General features: G+C 38.2%; 1 protein-coding gene across 1 annotated transcript in view; it reads left to right on the forward strand.

Moving 5' to 3' along the window:
* Window positions 1-2,701: 2,701 nt before the first annotated feature.
* Window positions 2,702-21,444, forward strand: part of LOC143257383 (uncharacterized) — a 41,595-nt gene continuing 22,852 nt past the window's right edge. Inside the window, exon 1 of the mRNA XM_076515969.1 lies at window positions 2,702-3,845. Within this exon, the coding sequence (XP_076372084.1) occupies window positions 3,353-3,845 (493 nt within the window). The 5' untranslated portion in view covers window positions 2,702-3,352. The remainder of the gene's footprint in view (window positions 3,846-21,444) is intronic.

Below are 21,444 nucleotides of genomic sequence, written 5' to 3' on the forward strand. Positions count from 1 at the left end.
TATTTAGTTCAATGGCGGGAACTTTACAACTGGGTGGAGGGCGTAACATAGATAGCCCATTGTATAGCTTTGTGTTTAACTACAAAACAAAGAAAGTTGTTAGACACTAATTTTAATCTTGGGGCATTTCCACTTTTCATATACACTCATATTGAAAACTGACTGCAATTATTTATGTTGTTTTTTGTTTTTAAGCTCAAGATGGCTTCAGCTGTCATTAGTGAATTCCAAGGTATTAACCCTAAACTATTAAAATCTTATATAATTTAAATTAATAAATTTTTCAGAAAGACCACTTCTGATTTCGAACTACCATGACCTCAGAACAAATTACATTTTTTGTTTCAACTCTACGTGCCCAATGGTCAATGTACATTGTAACTGTAGCAGGGATGGAACACCTTTTTTTTTTTAGGGTTACAAGGCATAACTCTCAGTTGAGCCAGCGATTTAAACTATAAGTCTCACAAAGGGCTAGCTTGCCAACTTCTGGGATAAAACACCACATTTTATCGTTATAGGTCATTGAGTTTACCGATGATCCAAAGCTACTCGAGGGCTATCTGCGCTAGCCGTCCCTAATTTAGCAGTGCAAGACTCGAGGGAAGGCAGCTAGTCATCATCACCCACCGCCAACTCTTGGGCTACTCTTTTACCAACAAATAGTGGGATTGACCGTCACATTATAACGCTCCCACGGCTGACAGGGCAAGCATGTTTGGTGCGACTGGGATTCGAACCCGCGACCCTCGGATTAAGAGTCGAACGCCTTAACACACTTGGCCATGCCGGGCCTCTGCATGGTAGATCTGATTCTTTCAAAACATAGTACAAATCAAGTTTTGAAGTATATCACATTGTGTTCCTCGGAAACTAGACTCCTGTTTCCGGAAAATGTCGTCTTTCCTACTCATTTCACTCCGTTATAGTCCTCACGAAGAGATCCGTTACTTTGCACTACAGTTAAAATTAAAATGACGCTTGTGACAATTACGTAACGTCAGATCATAAACTAGATCTTAGGCACAACAAATATCCATGGTTGAAAGTGTAGGAGCTGCAGTTATTTGTACCATTTGTTCCCCACATGTATAATGAGATCTGCTTCACTTCAATCTCATCTTAATAGTTCTAACACGTACAGCCACGATCATGTGCTCTGTTGGAAGGGTGGATGGGTGAGATGATTCATTCGAGATTGACCCTCAAATACGATGGCTGTCATTATCCTAAAGCAATAAAGGTCACAGAGGAGAAATCATAGAGAGGACATTTTATTCTTTTTTCCAGGAAACCTTTATACGTACGACTAAACTCTAGTCAGTTTCGTCACCTAATACTGTACCCTCATAAGTGCAAAATCAAACCCGAGTGCACCCGCGGAGCAACGAACCGAACAAGTGCTTCTGTTATTCGTCATTTTAGCAATAGATGACACGTAATAATAACACGTGACTTACTTCTGTGGCTTCCTGGTATCTTGATTCGTATTGTCAATAAATCAAACCGTTCGTTTATATCTCTAAAGATTTGTAGGTGGGTAACGAATAACTAACCAAACAACCATGACGCTATACGTTGTTACTTCCAGTAGTTTATTGCCAACCAAATCAGTATGAAATTAACACCATTTATTAGAATAGGACAGCTTTAAAGACCGATAATTAGTTGCAGCTAATAGTGACGTACCTTTAAAGACCGTTAATCAGTTGCAGCTGATGGTGACTTGCCTTTAAAGACCGATAATCAGTTGCAGCAAATAGTGGCGTACCTTTAAAGACCGATAATCAGTTGCAGCTAATGGTGACTTGCCTTTAAAGACCGATAATCAGTTGCAGCAAATAGTGGCGTACCTTTAAAGACCGATAATCAGTTGCAGCTAATGGTGATTTTCCTTTAAAGACCTTAAATCGTCAAAACTTGTATCATTTATAGCGGATCTTGGCCGATGTTTATAAGAAAGAAACAGAAATATGGAACCTATAATAATTATGTAAACTGTAAAAAACAGAAGTTTCTGAATAATTCACTTGAAATTTTTCTCACTCAATGACAAATATAAATCGTGGATTTTTCAAACAAATGCATTCTTTAAAAATAAATATATTGTTTAGGAGTGTATACAAACATGTGAACTGAGCTATGTCTGTTTATATCCAGACCTATTGCCCAATACCAGGGCTCATTAGACAGGTTGGGTTACGAAACATATAGGTCTGGCCGAGACGCTATTTATATTAGCAAAAATTGCTTGTATGCTTAACTAACACACAAGGCCTGAAGCCACTACACTTGTATCAATACGTCACGTTAAATTATTCCAGCGATAAAACGGTGTAACTTGAGTACACGAGTAAGTTAAAGAAACTTAAAATGTATAATTTAACTAAGTGTCAGACAGAGATGTTAGCTCTTAATTCTGTGCTTGAAGCAAGACAAGTTCATACACATAGTTCACAACATTCAAAGTAATCTTATACGGAGCTCGAAAGGTTCTCAGCTGGCCTAACATCTGCCTCGTGAAATAGAATAATTAAAGACTGGCCTCAACCACGTTTGAAACGGCATAAGTTTATTCGGAACGATTGCATTTAAATGGTTAATACATTACCAATAACTAGGTAGAGCGCGCGTGCGCCAGCATTCCACCCCCAGGGAGATATTTCAACCCGCCGCCTGACAGCCCTCATGACAACCCTCATGACTGTAACGCAAGTTCCTGCGCTGATAGACCGCAGTTGTTGGGTCTCTTACAGATAGCAGGCGGCGGTTCCCTTCGTGTACTTGCTCTACGTGTTTCGGAGCGTTCAAAGCTTATTAACGACGTTCAGCAGAAATAGGTCTGAACTAATGTGTGAGTGTGTTTGTGTGTGTATGCAGCGTGCACCGGTTCAAGTTTCGCCATGACTCAGTACAAGTAGTGATTGTTTCGTTGAAGTGAAAAGCCTCCTTTCCCTCTCTCTCTTATTCTTCTCGTGGAAGCACAGCCGAAGGGTCGGCAGGCTTATCACCCTAGTTCCTGTGGATGGAACTTGGTAGCTTAACGTTGAAGATACGATGTAGACGAATTAGCTGTCGTTTGATGAAATCAGTTCTACACGAGCTCTGACTTTGCCGCTGATTGGTTGTTTTCCCGCCTAATGTTTCCTTTTGGTCGACATTCAGGAGAAAATGTTTTTACCTTCCGTGTTGTTGTTCCTTTATCTCTGAGTAATAATATTTATAATATATTTTTTAATTGTTGGTTTCGGTGGTTGAGAATGTCGTGTTGAGGAAAACGTTAACTTCGCTGATCGGAGTCGTAAGTCCGAGCACATAATCTCGCGAGTTGATCGTTTGATCAGTTGTGGTCATGGAGAAAAATGGAAAATTCCTTAGTCAGAACGGGACCTCTGATTCTCCTCCACTCCCTACTGTGACAGCTCTACACACTTGGCACCCTCATGTCTACGGTAAGCCCCCAAGGCAGCCAACTCCGCACTCTATCGTCGACATTCTGGGTTTGCGAGCGGTCAGACAGGGCGAGGAAAACGGCCCGACGTGCATGGAACAGCCACTGAATCTTTCCTGTTCGAACACTAATTCGTATCTCCCTTCGTCTACGTTGAACGGCTCGTTTCTCAATATGCCTCCATCCTTGTCGTCCAACTTGACTCCCTCCAGCGTCCACAATGCGGACGCTCCTCCAGTAAAGTCATCACCGTCTACAGGAAGCCTCTCCCCACTGTCAGATTCCTACATGTCCACTTTAAGTAAGGGCACAGTTTCACCCGAAACAGAAGCAACAATAATTCCAGCCCTCGAAGTTACGGGTGCAGGTGAAAACGTCGAGTTAAAAGTTGAAGGTAAGGTGTTATTAGGTATTCAAATCTAATTAGTTTCACAAGTTAATCCTCTCTTGGTAACACAAACATTGACTAGTAAATCCTGGCTTATGAACACAAACACTGACTAGTAAATCCTGGCTTGACAGTAGTTTAATTTAATGCCAGGATTGATATACTGGTTGACAGTAGTTTAATTTAATGCCAGGATTGATATACTGGTTGACAGTCGTTTAATTTAATGCCAGGATTGATATACTGGTTGACACTAGTTTAATTTAATGCCAGGATTGATATACTGGTTGACACTAGTTTAATTTATTCTTAGGATTGATATACTGGTTGACACTAGTTTAATTTATTAATAAGATTGATATACTGGTTGACACTAGTTTAATTTATTCTTAGGATTTATATACTGGTTGACAGTAGTTTAATTTATTGTTAAGATTGATACACTGGTTGACAGTAGTTTAATGTAATGCAAGGATTGATATACTGGTTGACAGTGGTTTAATTTATTGTTAAGATTGATATACTGGTTGACAGTGGTTTAATTTATTGTTAAGATTGATATACTGGTTGACAGTAGTTTAATTTATTCTGAGGGTTTATATACTGGTTGACAGTAGTTACGTTTATTGTTAAGATTGATATACTGGTTGACAGTAGTTTAATTTATTCTGAGGGTTTATATACTGGTTGACAGTAGTTACGTTTATTGTTAAGATTGATATACTGGTTGACAGTAGTTTCATTTATTGTTAAGATTGATATACTGGTTGACAGTAGTTTCATTTATTTTTATTTGTAACTGCCTTCTATGAAATCATTTCCTCATGATTTTGTAATTATTCTTTATTATCTATGGAATGTGCTAGAAAATGAACCATAATGATCTGTTGCAACGTTGGCTAAAGTTGTCTGTATCACCAACTATACTATTTGGTATTGACATGAGTTGGTATCACACCAGTTGTTATTGAACAAAGAAGTTGGACAAAAACAACAACAACAAAATCCCACTCGTCGTGGTTGGGTTCTGATTTCAAGGAATGGGTTATATTTTACAGACACTGTCCAAATAAAAACTCAAACTGTGAAATCTTTACGACTGCGTATAGTAGAATCCGGAACCTGGCTAATCAGTTGTAATAAACACAAAGTCTGCGGTTTGGTGTTTACTATAACGATAGTTTTTGACACGTTTAAGAAGTGATTTATTACACATATATATATTGTCTGTTTAAAAAAGAATAACCCATAAAGAAACAGTAATACTCTTGAACGTTTAACAGCTACTGAACGAGTGAGATTACAGTAAACATACGACCCGCAGTCGGCATATTGTAGAATAAACGTACGGGTTGATAACGCTGTTCCGAATGTTTTCTTACAACCATTGACGGTAGTAATTCCGAACGTTTTATGCGAGATTTGTAGTATTACGTAATTATTCAAATATTCTCATGGGTCTCCGGAAATCCTGTTATGTCAGGTCCAATTGGTGGGGTACAACTGATGTGCGATTACAGTGTATTGTCATTCATGCATAAGGTATTGTCGTCCGATAAATTTCGCGTGGAAGAAATTTTTTACGTATAAATTCATTCTTCGTTGTAAAAGCTTTATTCGGCGAGAGGGTTTGAGTGATTAATGGCCATAGCCAAGTTTTCTTTAGTATGTTTCAAACGCAGGGGGGTCAACCTTTATTTAACACGTGCAACAGTGTATCTGGGACAACGAAACAAAAAATAGAACAAATGGAAAACGAATCAATCACGGAGTTAACTCTATCGTTTTGCCAATATAAAAGTTGTTGGTTTAGATTCACAAAGCGCACGACTTTGTTTGAAAAAAAAAATCATTATAATTTTTAAAAATCGAAACGGATGAAACAAGTAGCTGAGGTTTTACGTTCAGAAATGGAATTTCATGTAGTACTTTTAGAGTGTCTGCATAAAATGGACGACTTATAATCTAAGAGATGAAAAGTTCATTTTTTCTTAATTTTTACGTGTTTTTTTTTTAAAAACAACTTTTGTAGAAATGGCACTAAACACGATTATTGTTTTCCAGTGAATACTTCTTCCCCCTCCCCTCTTACGGACTAACGGTTATTGATTTTTCCTTACCACATAAGACTTCAAGATATAACAGACGCCATCTTTAAGTTGTTAGCCTAAAGCCCTAATAATTAAGAAGAAAGAAAGAGAGAAAAAAATAGCAGTGTATGAAGACCGTCTGGTATTGGTGTCGGACAGTATTTGGCCCCACTGTGAGTAAACTTTTACCCCTAGAGTTATTACTTAACAAATATTTTGGACTCCTGGTGGTGTGAAAGTTGCTTTTTCTGAATATTTTTATATCCCTCCCTCCATGTGAAGTTGTGATGGATAAATTGAGATTCAGTCTTGGGAAAATCAAATCCATTGTGAAACTTTCAAAATTCAAATGTCTTTCGTCCTTCAGTGGCCACGTGGGTTAAGGCGCTCGACTCGTAATCCGAGGGTCACGGGTTCGAAACCCCGTCACACCAAACATGCTCGTCCTTTCAGCCGTGGGAGCGTTATAATGTGACTGTTAATCCCATTATTCGTTGGTAAAAGAGTAGCCCAAGAGTTGGCGGTGGGTGGTGATGATTAGCTGCCTTCATTGTAGTGTTATACTGCTAAATTAGGGACGTCTAGCGCAGATAGCTTTCGAGTAGCTTTGCGCGAGATTCAAAACAAAACCTTTACTGTGGTACTTTAGGCTTAGTACACACAAAATGAGAAAACGTATATCTTCACATCTTTCTTGTCCTAATGCTTAAACCAACTGTAATTGGTTGCTATTTCATGCCATAACTGTTACCCTAATATATGTAGTTTTAAACTGCTGTGTAAACTTTTAAACTATGAATTTATTATCCTTGGAATTTTTGCACAAAGCTAAACACATAGGCGTCACTAATAATTAAGCAATAGACAACTGCACCCACAACAAATTACGTGTCTATTCTGTCTGAATGGATAGCTGGATTTGACAAACCAACTGTTAGTTTTATAGCTTACCCATAACTCCAATATTTGCATGTGTGTGTGTGTGTGTGTGTGTGTGTGTGTAGCAGTGGGACGCGAACCATGGATCACCAGTTTCACATTCCTCGTTAAACTTAAATAAGTATGAGCTATATTTTTCAATGAAATTATCTTAATAATTTTCCTACACAATATATTCCCTAGTTTGGCGAGAACTGGTGATACTGGATTGCCCATGCTTAGGCCATTTGTTTGTATATAATTGTGGTTGTTAAACATGAAGTTTGTCTTCATCGTGACGAATTCTTTGAGGGTTGCTAATTGGTTGCTGGGAATGTCTATTGATGGGTTAGGATCTCGGATATAGAGTTCTAAGGCTATCTTGCAGGCTTCAGCGGTTGGGACTTCTGTAAAGAGGGATATAACATCAAAACTGACCATAAAGTAGTTTGTTGTAGTCTAGCTGAGCGGAACTACATGTTGTGGTACTAATTGTTGTGGTCTAGCTGAGCAAAACAATCTAAACTATGCACTGTAGTAGTAATTGTTGTAGTCTATCTAAGCGGAACTACATGAACTAATTGTTGTAGTGCAAGAGATGTTTTCTGATATTCGTAAAATTGTTAACAATTGACATTTCTAAAAATTCCTTATTTTGTACATTTCTAATAATTGAGAAGCATTTGAAAATCAGGAGCAAAAAAAACCAAAAAACACTGCATGTGAACTGCACCGTTCAAACTCTTCCCATCTACTATTCCCGTTCTCTTCTGTGTATGTAAAAAATATTAATTCATCTTTTTTTCTAAATTAATTAGTACTAAAGTGTGCTAGAGGCCAGTGTGTCGTCCTTAAATTCGTTATTATCTGTAACCAGCTTCAAAACAAAAGAAGCAAATAACAGAGAACTGACTGTATGTTTAATATTCCGCGTTTTAGCTCGTGCATTAACTACACAAGTGTTGCTCCTATTATGGTTGAGTGGAAAATACGTGACTTGTTATTTGTCTTTTAAATATGGCGTCCATATTTTACACCTTACCAGTTATACCAGTGACCTTTTAACTGGTACTATGTGATAAACTGTCATCGGTGAATAAGTATATAAAAGAAACAAGGGTGCGCTATTTACCCTGTTGAACTGAGTTCATTGAAAGAGAGGGGAATACGAGTCTAATATTTTAAACTCTGTAAATGTTATACTGATTAAGCTGCCAAGATATATGGTTTAATAATCTAGACATCAGGGGTGAATAAGCCGATTCTCAATTACCTGACGCAGAGAGTAACAGAAAATTTGGCGCGTCTCCATGGGCGTAAATCATCTGAACGTTATCAATAGCAGATCGTGTTTCTCTACGCGCAATATGGACGAGCAGGTGTTTACGTCTCGAAAGTGTTCCCGCGCCACCACTCAGAGCCTCGGCAAACTACTTGCCCAGTTCTGTTTCACTTGGCTACCCTGGGGAGTAAAGTTGGTTATGAGGAACCTCATAGTCTAGTGGACGGTTAACTTGTTTCGTGGTTACCTCCCTGTTTTACATGATAACACAGGGGAAACAACAACATACAAACAAACAACGATTTTTCTCACGGTTTATTAATGTACAAGCTGAAGGTGAGGCAGAACAACTACTCGTGTTACCATACGTCGGAAAAATTTTCAATAAGTGGACGATTATTCCTTATAGGGGAAGTTAAATACTAGCTTAATAATTTGCAGAAAAATATGATAGTTGTTTGGGACACGGTTTTAAAACAAAATTCTTTGCTTTTAAATTTCATGCGAAGTTACACTTGGACTATCTGCGCTAGCCGTTTCTAATTTAGCAATGTAAGACTAGAGGGAGGGCAGCTAGTCATCACCACTCATCGCCAACTCTTGGGCTACTCTTTTACCAACGAATAGTGGGAGTGACCGTAACTTTATTAAGTCCCCACGACTGAAAGAGTATGACGGGGATTCGAACCCGCGACCCTCAGATTACGAGTCAAGTGCCTTAACCACCTGGCTATGCCGAAACAAAATTTTTAATAGGCGACAAATTAACTTCTAAGAGACGATTGTTTGTTTGTTTTTGAATTCGCACAAAGGTCGTCGAGGGCTATCTGTGCTAGCCGTCCCTAATTTAGCAGTGTAAGAGGGAAGGCAGCTAGTTACCACCACCCACAACCAACTCTTGGGCTACTCTTTTACCAAAGAATAGTGGGAGTGACCGTCACATTATAACGCTCCCATGGCTGAAAGGGCGAGCATGTTTGGCGCGACGGGGATGCGAACTCGCGCCCTTCAGATTACGAGTCGCACGCCTTAACACGCTTGGCCAAGCCTGGCCCTCTGAGAGACGAAGAAAAGTCGATGTATGGTAATAGGTCAAACTGTTATACACGAAGATGTTTATTTAAGAAAACCGTTTTAATTCTGAGCAGTTGGAAGAATTCGCAGCTAAACACATGGATAGGGTAAACGGGAAGACAAACAAACGAATAGATAAATAGACAGATAGATAGAGAGACAAAATGAACAGTAGACAGACAAACAGAACAGTAGATAACAGAGAAACATACAGATAAAAGACAAAGTGGATAATAGGCAGACAAACACACAAATATATAGATAAATGACAGTATGGATAGTTGACAAGCAAAAGCTGGATACAAAAATAAGCAGACAGATGGATAGATACGAAATAAATCCAACCTGTTCCAAATCTCAACGTTACCGAATTGAAGACTCTCAACACTGTATGATTTTGAAATGGCTTCAAAACTAGGCCTAGGTACGATCTTCGCTGTTTGAAATTTGAAAATAACCTACGATCGCGATTCCATATCACTCTGAACTAAACCATAAATTAGTGATAATAATTAGGCCTAGGTATAGAGTTTTTGCTGTTAAAATCTGATAACAACCTATGATCGCGAAAGTGTACACTTTTTAAAGTTCAATACGAGGAAATAACGAACACAATTCGCGAGACTGCTTATTTTAACAGCTGCACAACTAGTAATGCTTATTAATTTGTTAACAATTTTCATATACAAAATGATTATGTGTGAGTTTTCTTATAGCAAAGCTACATTGGGCTATCTGCTGAGTCCACCGAGGGAATCGAACCCCTGATTTTAGCGTTGTAAATCCGTAGACTTACCGCTGTACTAGCGGGAGGCAGGAGGTTATGGCGCTCGACTCGTAATCTGAAGGGCGCGAGTTCGCATCCCCGTCGCGCCAAACATGCTCGCCATTTCAGCCATGGGAGCGTTATAATGTGACGGTCACTCCCACTATTCGTTGGTAAAAGAGTAGCCCAAGAGTTGGTTGTGGGTGGTGGTAACTAGCTGCCTTCCCTCTTACACTGCTAAATTAGGAACGGCTAGCACAGATAGCCCTCGACGAGCTTTGTGCGAATTCAAAAACAAACAAACAATCGTTTCTTAGAAGTTAATTTGTCTTAACTTTTGTCAATTAATTTATGAGGCCTGTCATAACTTGATGGCTAAGGCACTCGAATAATATCAGAATAGTATTTTAAATCATTATTTCTATCTTGTGTTATGTACACACATATATATATATACGTAATACTTCTGTCACTTAAAAGTCACCTAATGAGAGATATAACAGTAATAAAATATTCTATATTCTAGTGATGTGTATATTGACGGTCACATGAAAGTCACGCACGACTAGCTTTGAGTTATTATTTCTAGGACCCGCTAGGTGACTTGCATTACCCATTGTATAGTTGTGGTTAGTCTGATAAAGATAAATCTGGCAAACGTGTTGTGGACAGTCTTACTTTGTTTGTTTGTTTTAAGGTGCTAAGCTACGCAGTGGGTTATTTGTGCTGTGCCAACTACGGGTATCGAACCCCAGCATTTAGTGGTATGAGCCCTCAAACGTACCTCTGAGACCAATGTGGTCCCCTTGCTTTGCAAAGCATACTAAAGACAATTTTGACGTACTTGTATGCTGAAAACAGATCTGATGATGCTAATATGGTAAAAGCATGTCAAGTAGCGTGCTTACGTATTTAAAACTGATAAGGTGTATTTAACATGGTAAAACCAAGTCTGGTGGCGTGCTTACATGTTCAAAACTGTAAGGTGTATTTAACATGGTAAAATCAAGTCTGGTGGCGTGCTTACATGTTCAAAACTGATAAGGTGTATTTAACATGGTAAAATCATGTATAGTGGCGTGCTTACATGTTCAAAACTGATAAGGTGTATTTAACATGGTAAAATCATGTCTAGTGGCGTGCCTACATGTTCAAAACTGATAAGGTGTATTTAACATGGTAAAATCATGTATAGTGGCGTGCTTACATGTTCAAAACTGATAAGGTGTATTTAACATGGTAAAATCATGTCTAGTGGCGTGCCTACATGTTCAAAACTGATAAGGTGTATTTAACATGGTAAAATCATGTCTGGTGGCGTGCTTACATGCTCAAAACTGATAAGGTGTATTTAACATGGTAAAATCATGTATAGTGGCGTGCTTACATGTTCAAAACTGATAAGGTGTATACATGGTAAAATCATATCTAGTGGCGTGCTTACGTGTTCAAAACTAATAAGGTGTATTTAACATGGTAAAATCATGTCTGGTGGCGTGCTTACATGTTCAAAACTGATAAGGTGCATTTAACATGGTAAAATCAAGTCTGGTGGCGTGCTTACATGTTCAAAACTGATAAGGTGTATTTGACATAGTAAAATCATGTCTAGTGGCGTGCTTACATGCTGATAATAGATATGGTGTTTTTAACATGGTAATATCACATCTGGTGAGCCTTTGGAAGACCAGTCATTGTAAACTGTGTTAAAAACAAATATTATCGATTTTTCAATCGTACCTGTTATTCTCATATCTAAACGATTCGTATAAACTTGATAAAGACCGCCTACACACTACGAGTTAATTCAGCTCACCCCATAACAGTTGTTTAATCTGAACTACTAACGTGAACTACTAGCATCTGAATTACTAATTTACTCTAACTCTTAAGTTATGATAATTATTATTACTATTATTATAATTGTTTAAATAGAAGCTTGGCAGACACGTACCTGTTGATGTGATGCGTTTAACATAAGTGCGGAAGCACGTGTTCATAATCGATGTGAGAGGTATAACACATGCGATACGTATAACATATGTAATAGGTATAATACATTTGATACACATAACACATACAATAGGTATAACACATGTTGACACGTACAATACATGTGATACATATTGCACGTGTTAGGTACAACAGTGTGATACATATAACACATCTGATAGGTATAACATATGCGTTATATATAACACATGTGATACTTATAACACGTGATGTCTATAACACATGTGATACATATAAGATAGATATGTGACACGATTACCACATGTGATAGGTATAATACATGTCATAAATATAACATATGTGATACATATAACACTGTCAAGGTACACCTGATATTACACCATTCTGAAGTTATTGACATGGAAACGGAAAACAAAACTTGTACAATTATTAAAAATCCGAGTTTGTGTTCTTAGAATTTTGAAAGACAAAATCTGACTTAATTGTTCCTAAAACCAATTAATATTGAAGAATAACAAGGCGTACTTTCATACCCGGTCAAGTCCTGCAGTATCTATAGAAAATATTATAGTACTCCCATTCTGATGTATAAAAAGCTCTTTCATACACTGAAATTCCAATACCTGAAAAGTTAGAAAAAAATCCTAGTAGCTCAGCGGCTACTCTGGATACTTATGACTCTAAAAACCTGGTTTTGATACCTGTGCTAGGCACAGCATTTATAGCCTATTATGTCGCTTTGCGCTTAACATCAAACAAATAAACAGATAGAAACACAAGTTACCTCACGAATTATATCGACTTATCTGTTGTTGTTGTCTTTTTGAGGACTTAGTCTTGGTGGTCAGTTAGAATGAAGTTAAATCAACCGACATGCTGTTGCTAAGTCTTGTTCGACATTCTAAATAGTTACCAACCTTCCACGATGTGTGTGTTGAAAAAATAAAACGTCGCTAGTAGTCGATCCATTTCTACAGGATTATGTTGTTTTTAATTTATTTCTTAGTTATTGTATTTCTTTTTCATCTTAATAGAGTCAACTTTCTATTATCTACTTTTATGTGCTCTCATTACGTTCCAGAAAAAAAACTCGTTACGAGATTCTAAAGGCGACACTGTTGTTCGTATAAATTACCTCGGAAGATAGAGGAAAGGATTTTCGAAACGGAACTGCACGAAACGCTTTCTGGATGACTTCGTTCCTGTGCACCAGTTGATGTCGTCTAATAGACTTTTCTAGAAACAACAAGAAGGTGGGAAAATGAAAAAGTGAAACAACCTCCGAAGCAGTCAACGTTTATTTTGTATTATTGGCACTATATCACTGGTCACCACGCTTGCGTTAAACTACGCAGCTGACTGTTCAGTATATCCATAAATTATAATCCAAACAATAGTCTACATTCAAACCGGTGCAGGTGGAGACAGAGAATTTTTTTTTTTTTTTAAATTTCGCGCAAAACTACTCGAGGGCTATCTGCGCTAGCCGTCCCTAATTTAGCAGTGTAAGACTAGAGGGAAGGCAGCAAGTCATCCCCCCACCACAACTCTTGTGCTACTCTTTTACCAAGGAATAGTGAGATTGATCATCACATTATAACGTCCCCACAGCTGAAAAAGCGAGCATGTTTGGTGTGACAGGGATTCGAACCGGCGATCCTCGGATTACGAATCGAGTGCCTTAACCACCTGGCCATGCCGTACCGGAGATGGCCCGAGAGAAACCTAACAAAAACATCAAATCTGAATACATATGTTACGGCAATTCTCTTCATCCCAACATGACGACCGATCAAATGTTTGTCATAACACGTTATTTGTATGAGTCGACCAGTTAGGTACGGTTGAGTCACCAATCATAATTATCTGTACAATAACGTGCTTGATAAAAAAAACAACAAAAAAAACAGACAGACAGAGAAAAGGACCTTAGATGTACGTTTGTAATCAGGAATCGCATACCAATATGATACTCAATTACATGTGTTGCACGTCAAGAAATGAATGTCGGCAAACAGCTATGCTGTATTAGTTCGGTTGTAATTAATTGAAAATTATGTGAATCATTTGCGTATTCCCAATATGAATACGCATAGCATCAGCAATCAGTGACGTAACTTGCGTATTTCATAGATTAGCACGTTTCACAAGTTCTTTTATTTGCTGTACTTTGTTAACGTGGTAATTATATATATTAATTACTATACTGTCCTCTAGGGGAGCGTAAGAAGTGTTTTGTTTTACTCTCGAACCATATGAAAAGAAAAACATCAGCTAAAAATCGAAGTTAATCTTCCACTTTATCCCTCTACGTTGATCAATACAGAGAGATAGTTCCTCTAAAAATAATAGAATGCGTATTGCTTTACTGGATATAAGAGCTGGGTCCATAATATTGGGTATTTGTACAAAACACTTAAAATACATGGTGTGTCACAACAGATATACACTCGGAATATATCACAGTCGTCGACATAACGGCTGTTATATACATTTTGTTATTAGTTATAAATTATTATTCGAGTGTCCCCCCGGTAGTACAGCGATAACTCTACGGATTTACAACGCTAGAATTAGGGGTTCGATTCCCCTCGGTGAGCTCAGCAGACAGCCCGATGTAGCTTTGCTATAAGAAAACACACATATGCACATTACTAGAGTGTTCAAAAGTACGTTAAAAGTACACAATGTAAGTCAGAGTGGTTATGGTTTTCTATATATATATATGTCCATCTACTCACAACGTTGTAGGAACATATCACACTTTTATGAAGTTATCTCAATCAAAATGGACAACTTGACATAAACAAGTGATAATTAATCTTCTTGTGGACCTCTCCTCTTCAATAGCTCAATGGTCACTTTTACACTTATAACGCTGAAAATCTGGTTTTCCATACCCGTAGTGGGTACGAAACAAATAGCCAATAGTGTAGCTTTGTGCTTAATAACGAAAGAAACGACTCCACCAATGGCACAGTGATATGTCTGCGGACTTAAAACACTAGAAACCGGGTTTCGATCCCTGTGATGGACAAAGCATTGATAACCCATTGTTTAGCTTTGTGCGTAACTTCAGAGAAAACAGACAAATGAAAAATATTTCTTCTGGTGAAATATTTTGGAAACCCAATTTTAAAAAAATATTGGTGAAATTTATACTTAGTGTTTAAAAAAAAGCGTCAGATAATGTAATGTTATGTAGCTTAGAATGACCACAGTTCTTTATAATTCTAGGTGACATGGTATTAAAGCTGTATGTAACATGACATACGGATAGATAGTAACACGGAGATAGAAATGATATAATTTATATTTGAAAGAATTGATAGTCCAATATCACTTGGAACCATCTATCTTGATTGAGCAGGTGTTTGTCTTTTATTTAAATTTGACACCACAATACACAAAATTAATATTGTTTGTTTTAGAATTTCGAGCAGAGCTACACGAGGACTATTTGTGCTATTCGTCCCTAATTTAGCAGTGTAAGACTAGAGAGAAGGCAGCTAATTATCACCACCCACCATCAACTCTTGGGCTACTCTTTTACCAACGAATAGTGAAATTGACCGTCACATTATAACAACCCCACAGCTGAAAGGGCGAGCATTTTTTGGTGTGAAGGAGATCCGAACCCGAGACCCTCAGATTGAGAGTCGAGTGCTTTAACCACCCGAGCTCCCAAAATTAAAAAGCATTATGAAGCAGCTCTAAGCTAGGTAGAATGATGCTTACAAGTTTAGGTTAAGCGTCGAACGCTCGGGTTCGCATCCCCGACGCACCAAACATGCTCGCCCTTTCAGCCGTGTAGGCGTTATAATGCGACGGTCAATCCCTCTATTCGTTGATAAAAAAGTAGCTCAAGAGTTGGCGGTGGGTGATGATAACTAGCTGTCTTCCCTCTAGTCTTACACTGCTAATTTAGGGACGGCTAATGCAAATAGCCCTCGAGTAGCTTTGCAGCTTTGCGCGAAATTAAAAAAACAAACAAAAACAAAAGCGTCGAACGCTGGTGAAGCATTTAGAAAACAATAGGCCTACAGACTGTGGTAATAGCTCATAAAATAGGCCACGGCATGGCCAGGTGGTTATGGCGCTTGTTCGTAGAATGTGTTCGTATCCCCGTCAATCCAAACATACACTCCCTTCTGTTCGTGGGGACGTTAAAAGTGACGGTCAATCCCACTATTTGTTGGTAAAACAGTAGGACTAGAGGGAAGGCAGCTAATCATAAACAACCACCGCCAACTCTTGGCTAGTGTACGTAGCCCTCGTGTAGATTTGCGTAAAATTCAAAACAAACCAAACCATGTACAATGGCAAAACATCTCGGTAACCACATTGTTAACGTATTTTTCCGAATAACCAATTTCATGTGTTAAGTTGCGTTGTGTTTTTTTGTTAATATATTTATCCGCGAACTCATCGGACACTTTTAGAGCTTGCAGGACGAAACTTCGCAAGTAGACTCGGGATGGCGGCTTCGTGAGATGGCCATATCTGCATTACGTAGCCTCGCTTCCCCACGTGAAAAAAAGGGGCCTAATACACGCTCAAAGTTTGATCAAATTTGGTATTTCTGGACTTCTTCGGAATGACAAGGATGCATCATTTGAAACTGTCTCTCTCAGTCCCTCACTCTCTTGCAACTTGAACCGAATGTTCTTAACATTCTCGGGTACCATAGGCGTTGTTGTTGGAGCGCGGTTCAGCTCTGCGTGACAACAGAATTGAATACAACTAATGGAGAAGTGCAGTCGGCAAACTAGGGCATCTGTAATCCCAAGAGACGTTTGAACCCTGGAACGAGTCATGATTATTACATACTTACCACTTAGAATATATTTTTTTCCACCAGCAACAATAAAAGTATTCATCCTAATTCAACGTATTCAGAAGCCGCAAAAAGGGATTAACAGCAAACTTGTGTTACAATAAGAGTTTTATTTTGTTCCAAAGTTTTACCCCCGTCCTGCAATGACACAGCTGCACGTCCACAGACCTACGACGCTATAAACCGGATTTTAATACCCGCGGTAAGCAGAGCACAGATAGCCAAATGTGCAGCTTTGTGCTTAACTATAAACAAGCCACCAATCGAAAGTTATAAGTTATCATTTGTGTTCATCTGAATGTCTTTGGAACCATCTTTTAACATGTTAAAACGTTTTCGTTATTGTACTTGTTTTATCAGCCAGCTTTAAAGTTTGATGAATACCAATTGCTGTCTTTAACTTGGGATTCGAACCGTCTAAAAATTCGATCACCCATTGTTTACCGCTTAGTTTTCTAATTCATGAGAAGTCCACCATTTTCGACTTGGTAAAGTTTGTTAACAACCAACGTTTTCAGTTCGATTCTCATGTTACATTAGTACGGGTCACTGACTAGTATTAGGCCTCCATTACAATGAATATCAACTCATTAAAAAACGATTAAGTTGTGTGAAGATGATAAACAGGACAAAGATTGTGCACACACTTGCTTAACTTGTACCATTTATTTAGGGCCTAGCCAGAGATATTCATAGCTGTTGGAGTCATTATAGCATTCGTCAGTTTACAATGAAGGTCAGCTATCTTCCTCTGATTACCCTTTTTACTCTTTAATTTTGAAGGTACCCAGACAATGTCGAGGATATTTGTTTATCTTTCGTTGGTGTTCAGAACTCTGGGTGACATTTCTCCACACAGTGGCCTCTGCTCTTTCTTCTGTTGGATAGCTGATTACAAAGGTAGTGTATCAACTACCCAAACTACTTTCCAATATATTTTTTTCTAACATTCATCACGTAGAGTTAACTACAAACACACGTACAAAACTGCTAGGGATAAATATATACTGAAAATAATAGAGCATGGTTTATCAGCGTGAGTTTAGCGCCTTGAAAGTTTGTTGAAATGCGCGCAAAGCTACTGGACGACAGTCTGCCTTAACCGGCCCTAATTAGAAGTAATAGACTAGACGCTAGGTAACTAGTCAATAGTCTCCACCGCCAACTTTTGGCCTACTATAATGGACTAGTGATATTGACAGTAAAGTTATAACGTTCTCAAGACTTAAAAGGAGAGCACGTTCGGCGATAGGATTCGAACCCGCAACTCGAAGGTGGCGAAGTGAGCTCCCAAGCCAATCTTTAAAGAACTAGAGAGTGTAGATAAATGCTTCAACTATATTTCCCGAAGTGGGGGAAGGACAAATTGGAAAGCTAACTCTTCGAGATCTCTCATTGAGTTTGTACAGATCAGTATAGCAGGGGGAACATGTAGATTGTCACCTTCGTACGACACCCCCCCTCCCATTTGCCACTCCTGAGAAATCCCCTGAGATTAGTTAAAAAGTGTTGGCGTGAGATGTCAAAAAGAGACGGAAAGCCTTCAAGGGAGTGATTAGAAGTAAGGGGTGGAGGGATGGGAGCTAAAGGTGCATGTCAAGTTTGGTGGAAGGTTGGTGAAAGGCTGTGCCACTGTGGGTCAGATCCGAACGCCCATCGCTATGACATTCTACATGGGGAGTGGGGGATTGAAGTGGTTTTTGAGAGTGCATGCCAAGTTTGCTGGAGATCGGTGAAAAGCAGTCACATAGATGACTCTTCTGATGTTTCTCTCAGTATCTATATATATATAAGAGAGAGATATTCCACAATTTATTCGAGTTTTTTAGTTTTTGATTTGATTGTCTATTTGGTTATAATTACACGGATAATGATGTTTAGCGATCCGTGTTAGTAAGTATCATTTATAAACTAATGGTCCCTTTTTTAGCTTAAGAAGGAATGTAGCGGCCATATTGGTACTAAAGTGTTTCAGCTCTCCCTCAACCCCACCCTGAATCTCAACAAGTGGAGACTGACATCTGACATTACGCATGTAAACAATAACGAAATTTATTTCGTTTGTTAAAATTACGTCGAAACGAATCCACCTCATTCAAGTGAACCTAGAAGGAAACAAGTGTTCACGGATCAATCATTTCTCAGCCGGTTCTTATTCGATTGTATGTTTAATTCCTTTTTATTGGTCTTCGAAAGGATTATTTTAATGTTTATTGCGGTAACGTCTCAGCAACTTTTGTAACATTCTTAACTCACCGCATACTTTCAGTACGAATCCAACCTTTCAGCGATTAGCGTTCTTATAACTGTGGCTGTTTGACAAATATGTAACTAACTTGGACGTCACACTACAATTAATAAAGGCTCATAATTCTAAGAAATTTCTTTTTTATTTTACAAAAACTTTGACTCGATATAAGTGTTATCAAAATAAAGAAGATATAATAAGCAAAAGGACAGGTAGCAGAAGTGCTTTACCTCCCACCAGCTTCGCTAAGAGATTGACTGTTATAATTTGACGGTCAGTTCCACTATTTATTCGTAAAATAGTAGCCCAAGAGTTTGCGGTGGGTGGTGATGACTAGCTGCCTTCCCTCTAGTCTTACACTGTTAAATTAAGGACGGCTAGCGCAGATAGCCCTCGAGTAGCTTTGCGCGAAATTAGAAAAAAAACAAAACATCAATAAGTTAATGTTAGGGTTCATGATACCGCAAACAATAATGGTCCTCTTTTGGAGGTAGTGGTACCACAAAGAACAATAATCCTCTAAATCTTGGAGTTAGCGGAACCACAAACAACAATAGTTCTCTTAATCTCGAGTGTTTAGATAGCATCTGTACTGTTAATGTTTGGTGTATTGATACCAAAACGGTTTCAACCCTGTTTATATTTAACATAATGGTTTGACAAACAAACACTTTCAGATATCTGACGATAATTGGCTGGAGTTAACAAACAATGTAAAGAGATTTAGTATGACATTTTAAAACATACAAGTGCTTCTGTTGATAAAAAATTAAGATGTTCGAAGTGACGTAGTTGGCAAATAGTGGTACTGCTGTGATGTATGTGTTTAATTATCTAAATAAGTTTGTAATCATGGAAGAAACGATTATTGTAAAATCTGTTTGCCTTGAAACTTAAAGTCTGTACACTTGGAGTGAATGTGTGTAAACGTTCACACATATAATGATGAACAAGCTAGTCTAACGTAACACTGGATCTTGAAGTGATTGTGTGTAAATGTTGACACATATAATGATGAACTAGTTAATCTAACACAACACTGGATCTTTTGTAAGTACGTACACTTGGATTAAATGTGTGTAAACGTTCACACATATAATGATGAACTAGTTAGTCTAACACAACAGTGGACCATTTTCAAAACTCGGATTTCCTCATCTCATGGTGGTATATTATTTTTCTTTTCGAACGAGTTTATAAACTTTGAAATGAGGCAGTGAAATTAAAATAAAAACGCTAATTAATTTTTATTTATTTGAAATTGAAACAAAAACTATCGAAGAATCTTAAGAAATGGAGCAAACTTAACAAAATACAATTTTATCATATCGAGGATTTTGTGATAACGCCACCTAGTGCGCGGTGTTAGTAACCATCCTCCCTCACGTATTCCAATAGACTGGTGTTTCCTTTTCTTGTTGTCTTGTGCAAACTTGAAAGCTGTACTATTTGGGGTTTCCAGGTAAAGACAAACGGAAAATCGAACGCTACATTTCTTTACAATTTTATAGGGTAAGTTTTCAAGGAGTCTTAAATGATACGACTGCCTCGTATAGTACTATTGTTGGAAGTGGTTGCTGGACTACCCGATCAATAACTATAAAATATACACAACGCTTCAGATATTGTTATAATTACTTCAATAGTAAATATTTTCCTGTTTTTGATTTTTAAAGTTATTGGTTGTTTTCATAAACAGCACATTTAAGCAGACTAGGTGTATCTATACATTAAAATGGGTTGCGGTGAAATTTTCTCCTAGGAGTATTCAAACTCTGTAAAAAAAAAGCCACGTATTCTTTACAATAAATTTGTGAAATGTTTAATGTTTTATTTCTACTATCTTAAGTGGGTGTTTGGATGTCACTATTTAATATAACACTGATATAAATGGCTTATCAGTGTCTCAGTGGTAACGTTACGGACTTATACCACAGTTAATGATGTGCTAAAAACATGTATGTCCAAGAGGTCTTGATAAAACTGAAATAGAAACCCTTATAACCCGAGCGCTTTCTAAAGGTGGACCTTTCTTTTTCAGGGACAATCTGAAAACGCTTGAGCTATAAGGGTTTCTATTTCAGACTTATACCACAAGAAACTGGATTTCGATATTCATGTTAGGCAGAGCACAGAAGATAGCCCATTGTGTAGCTTTTCGGCATGGCCAGGTAGATGAGGCACTCAACTCGTAATTTGAGGGTCGCGGGCTCAATTCCCCGTCACACCAAACACTCTCGCCCTTTCAGTCGTAGGGGCGTTATAATGCGACGGTCAATCCCATTATTCGCTGGTAAAAGAGTAACTCAACAGTTGGCGGTAGGTGGTGATGACTATCTGCCTTTCCTCTAGCCTTACACTGAAAAATTAGGGACGGCTAGAGCAGATAGCCCTCGTGTAGCTTTGCGCGAAATTC

Source organism: Tachypleus tridentatus, chromosome 7 (assembly GCF_004210375.1).
Source record: "Tachypleus tridentatus isolate NWPU-2018 chromosome 7, ASM421037v1, whole genome shotgun sequence".
In the NCBI taxonomy this organism is placed as follows: domain Eukaryota; kingdom Metazoa; phylum Arthropoda; class Merostomata; order Xiphosura; family Limulidae; genus Tachypleus; species Tachypleus tridentatus.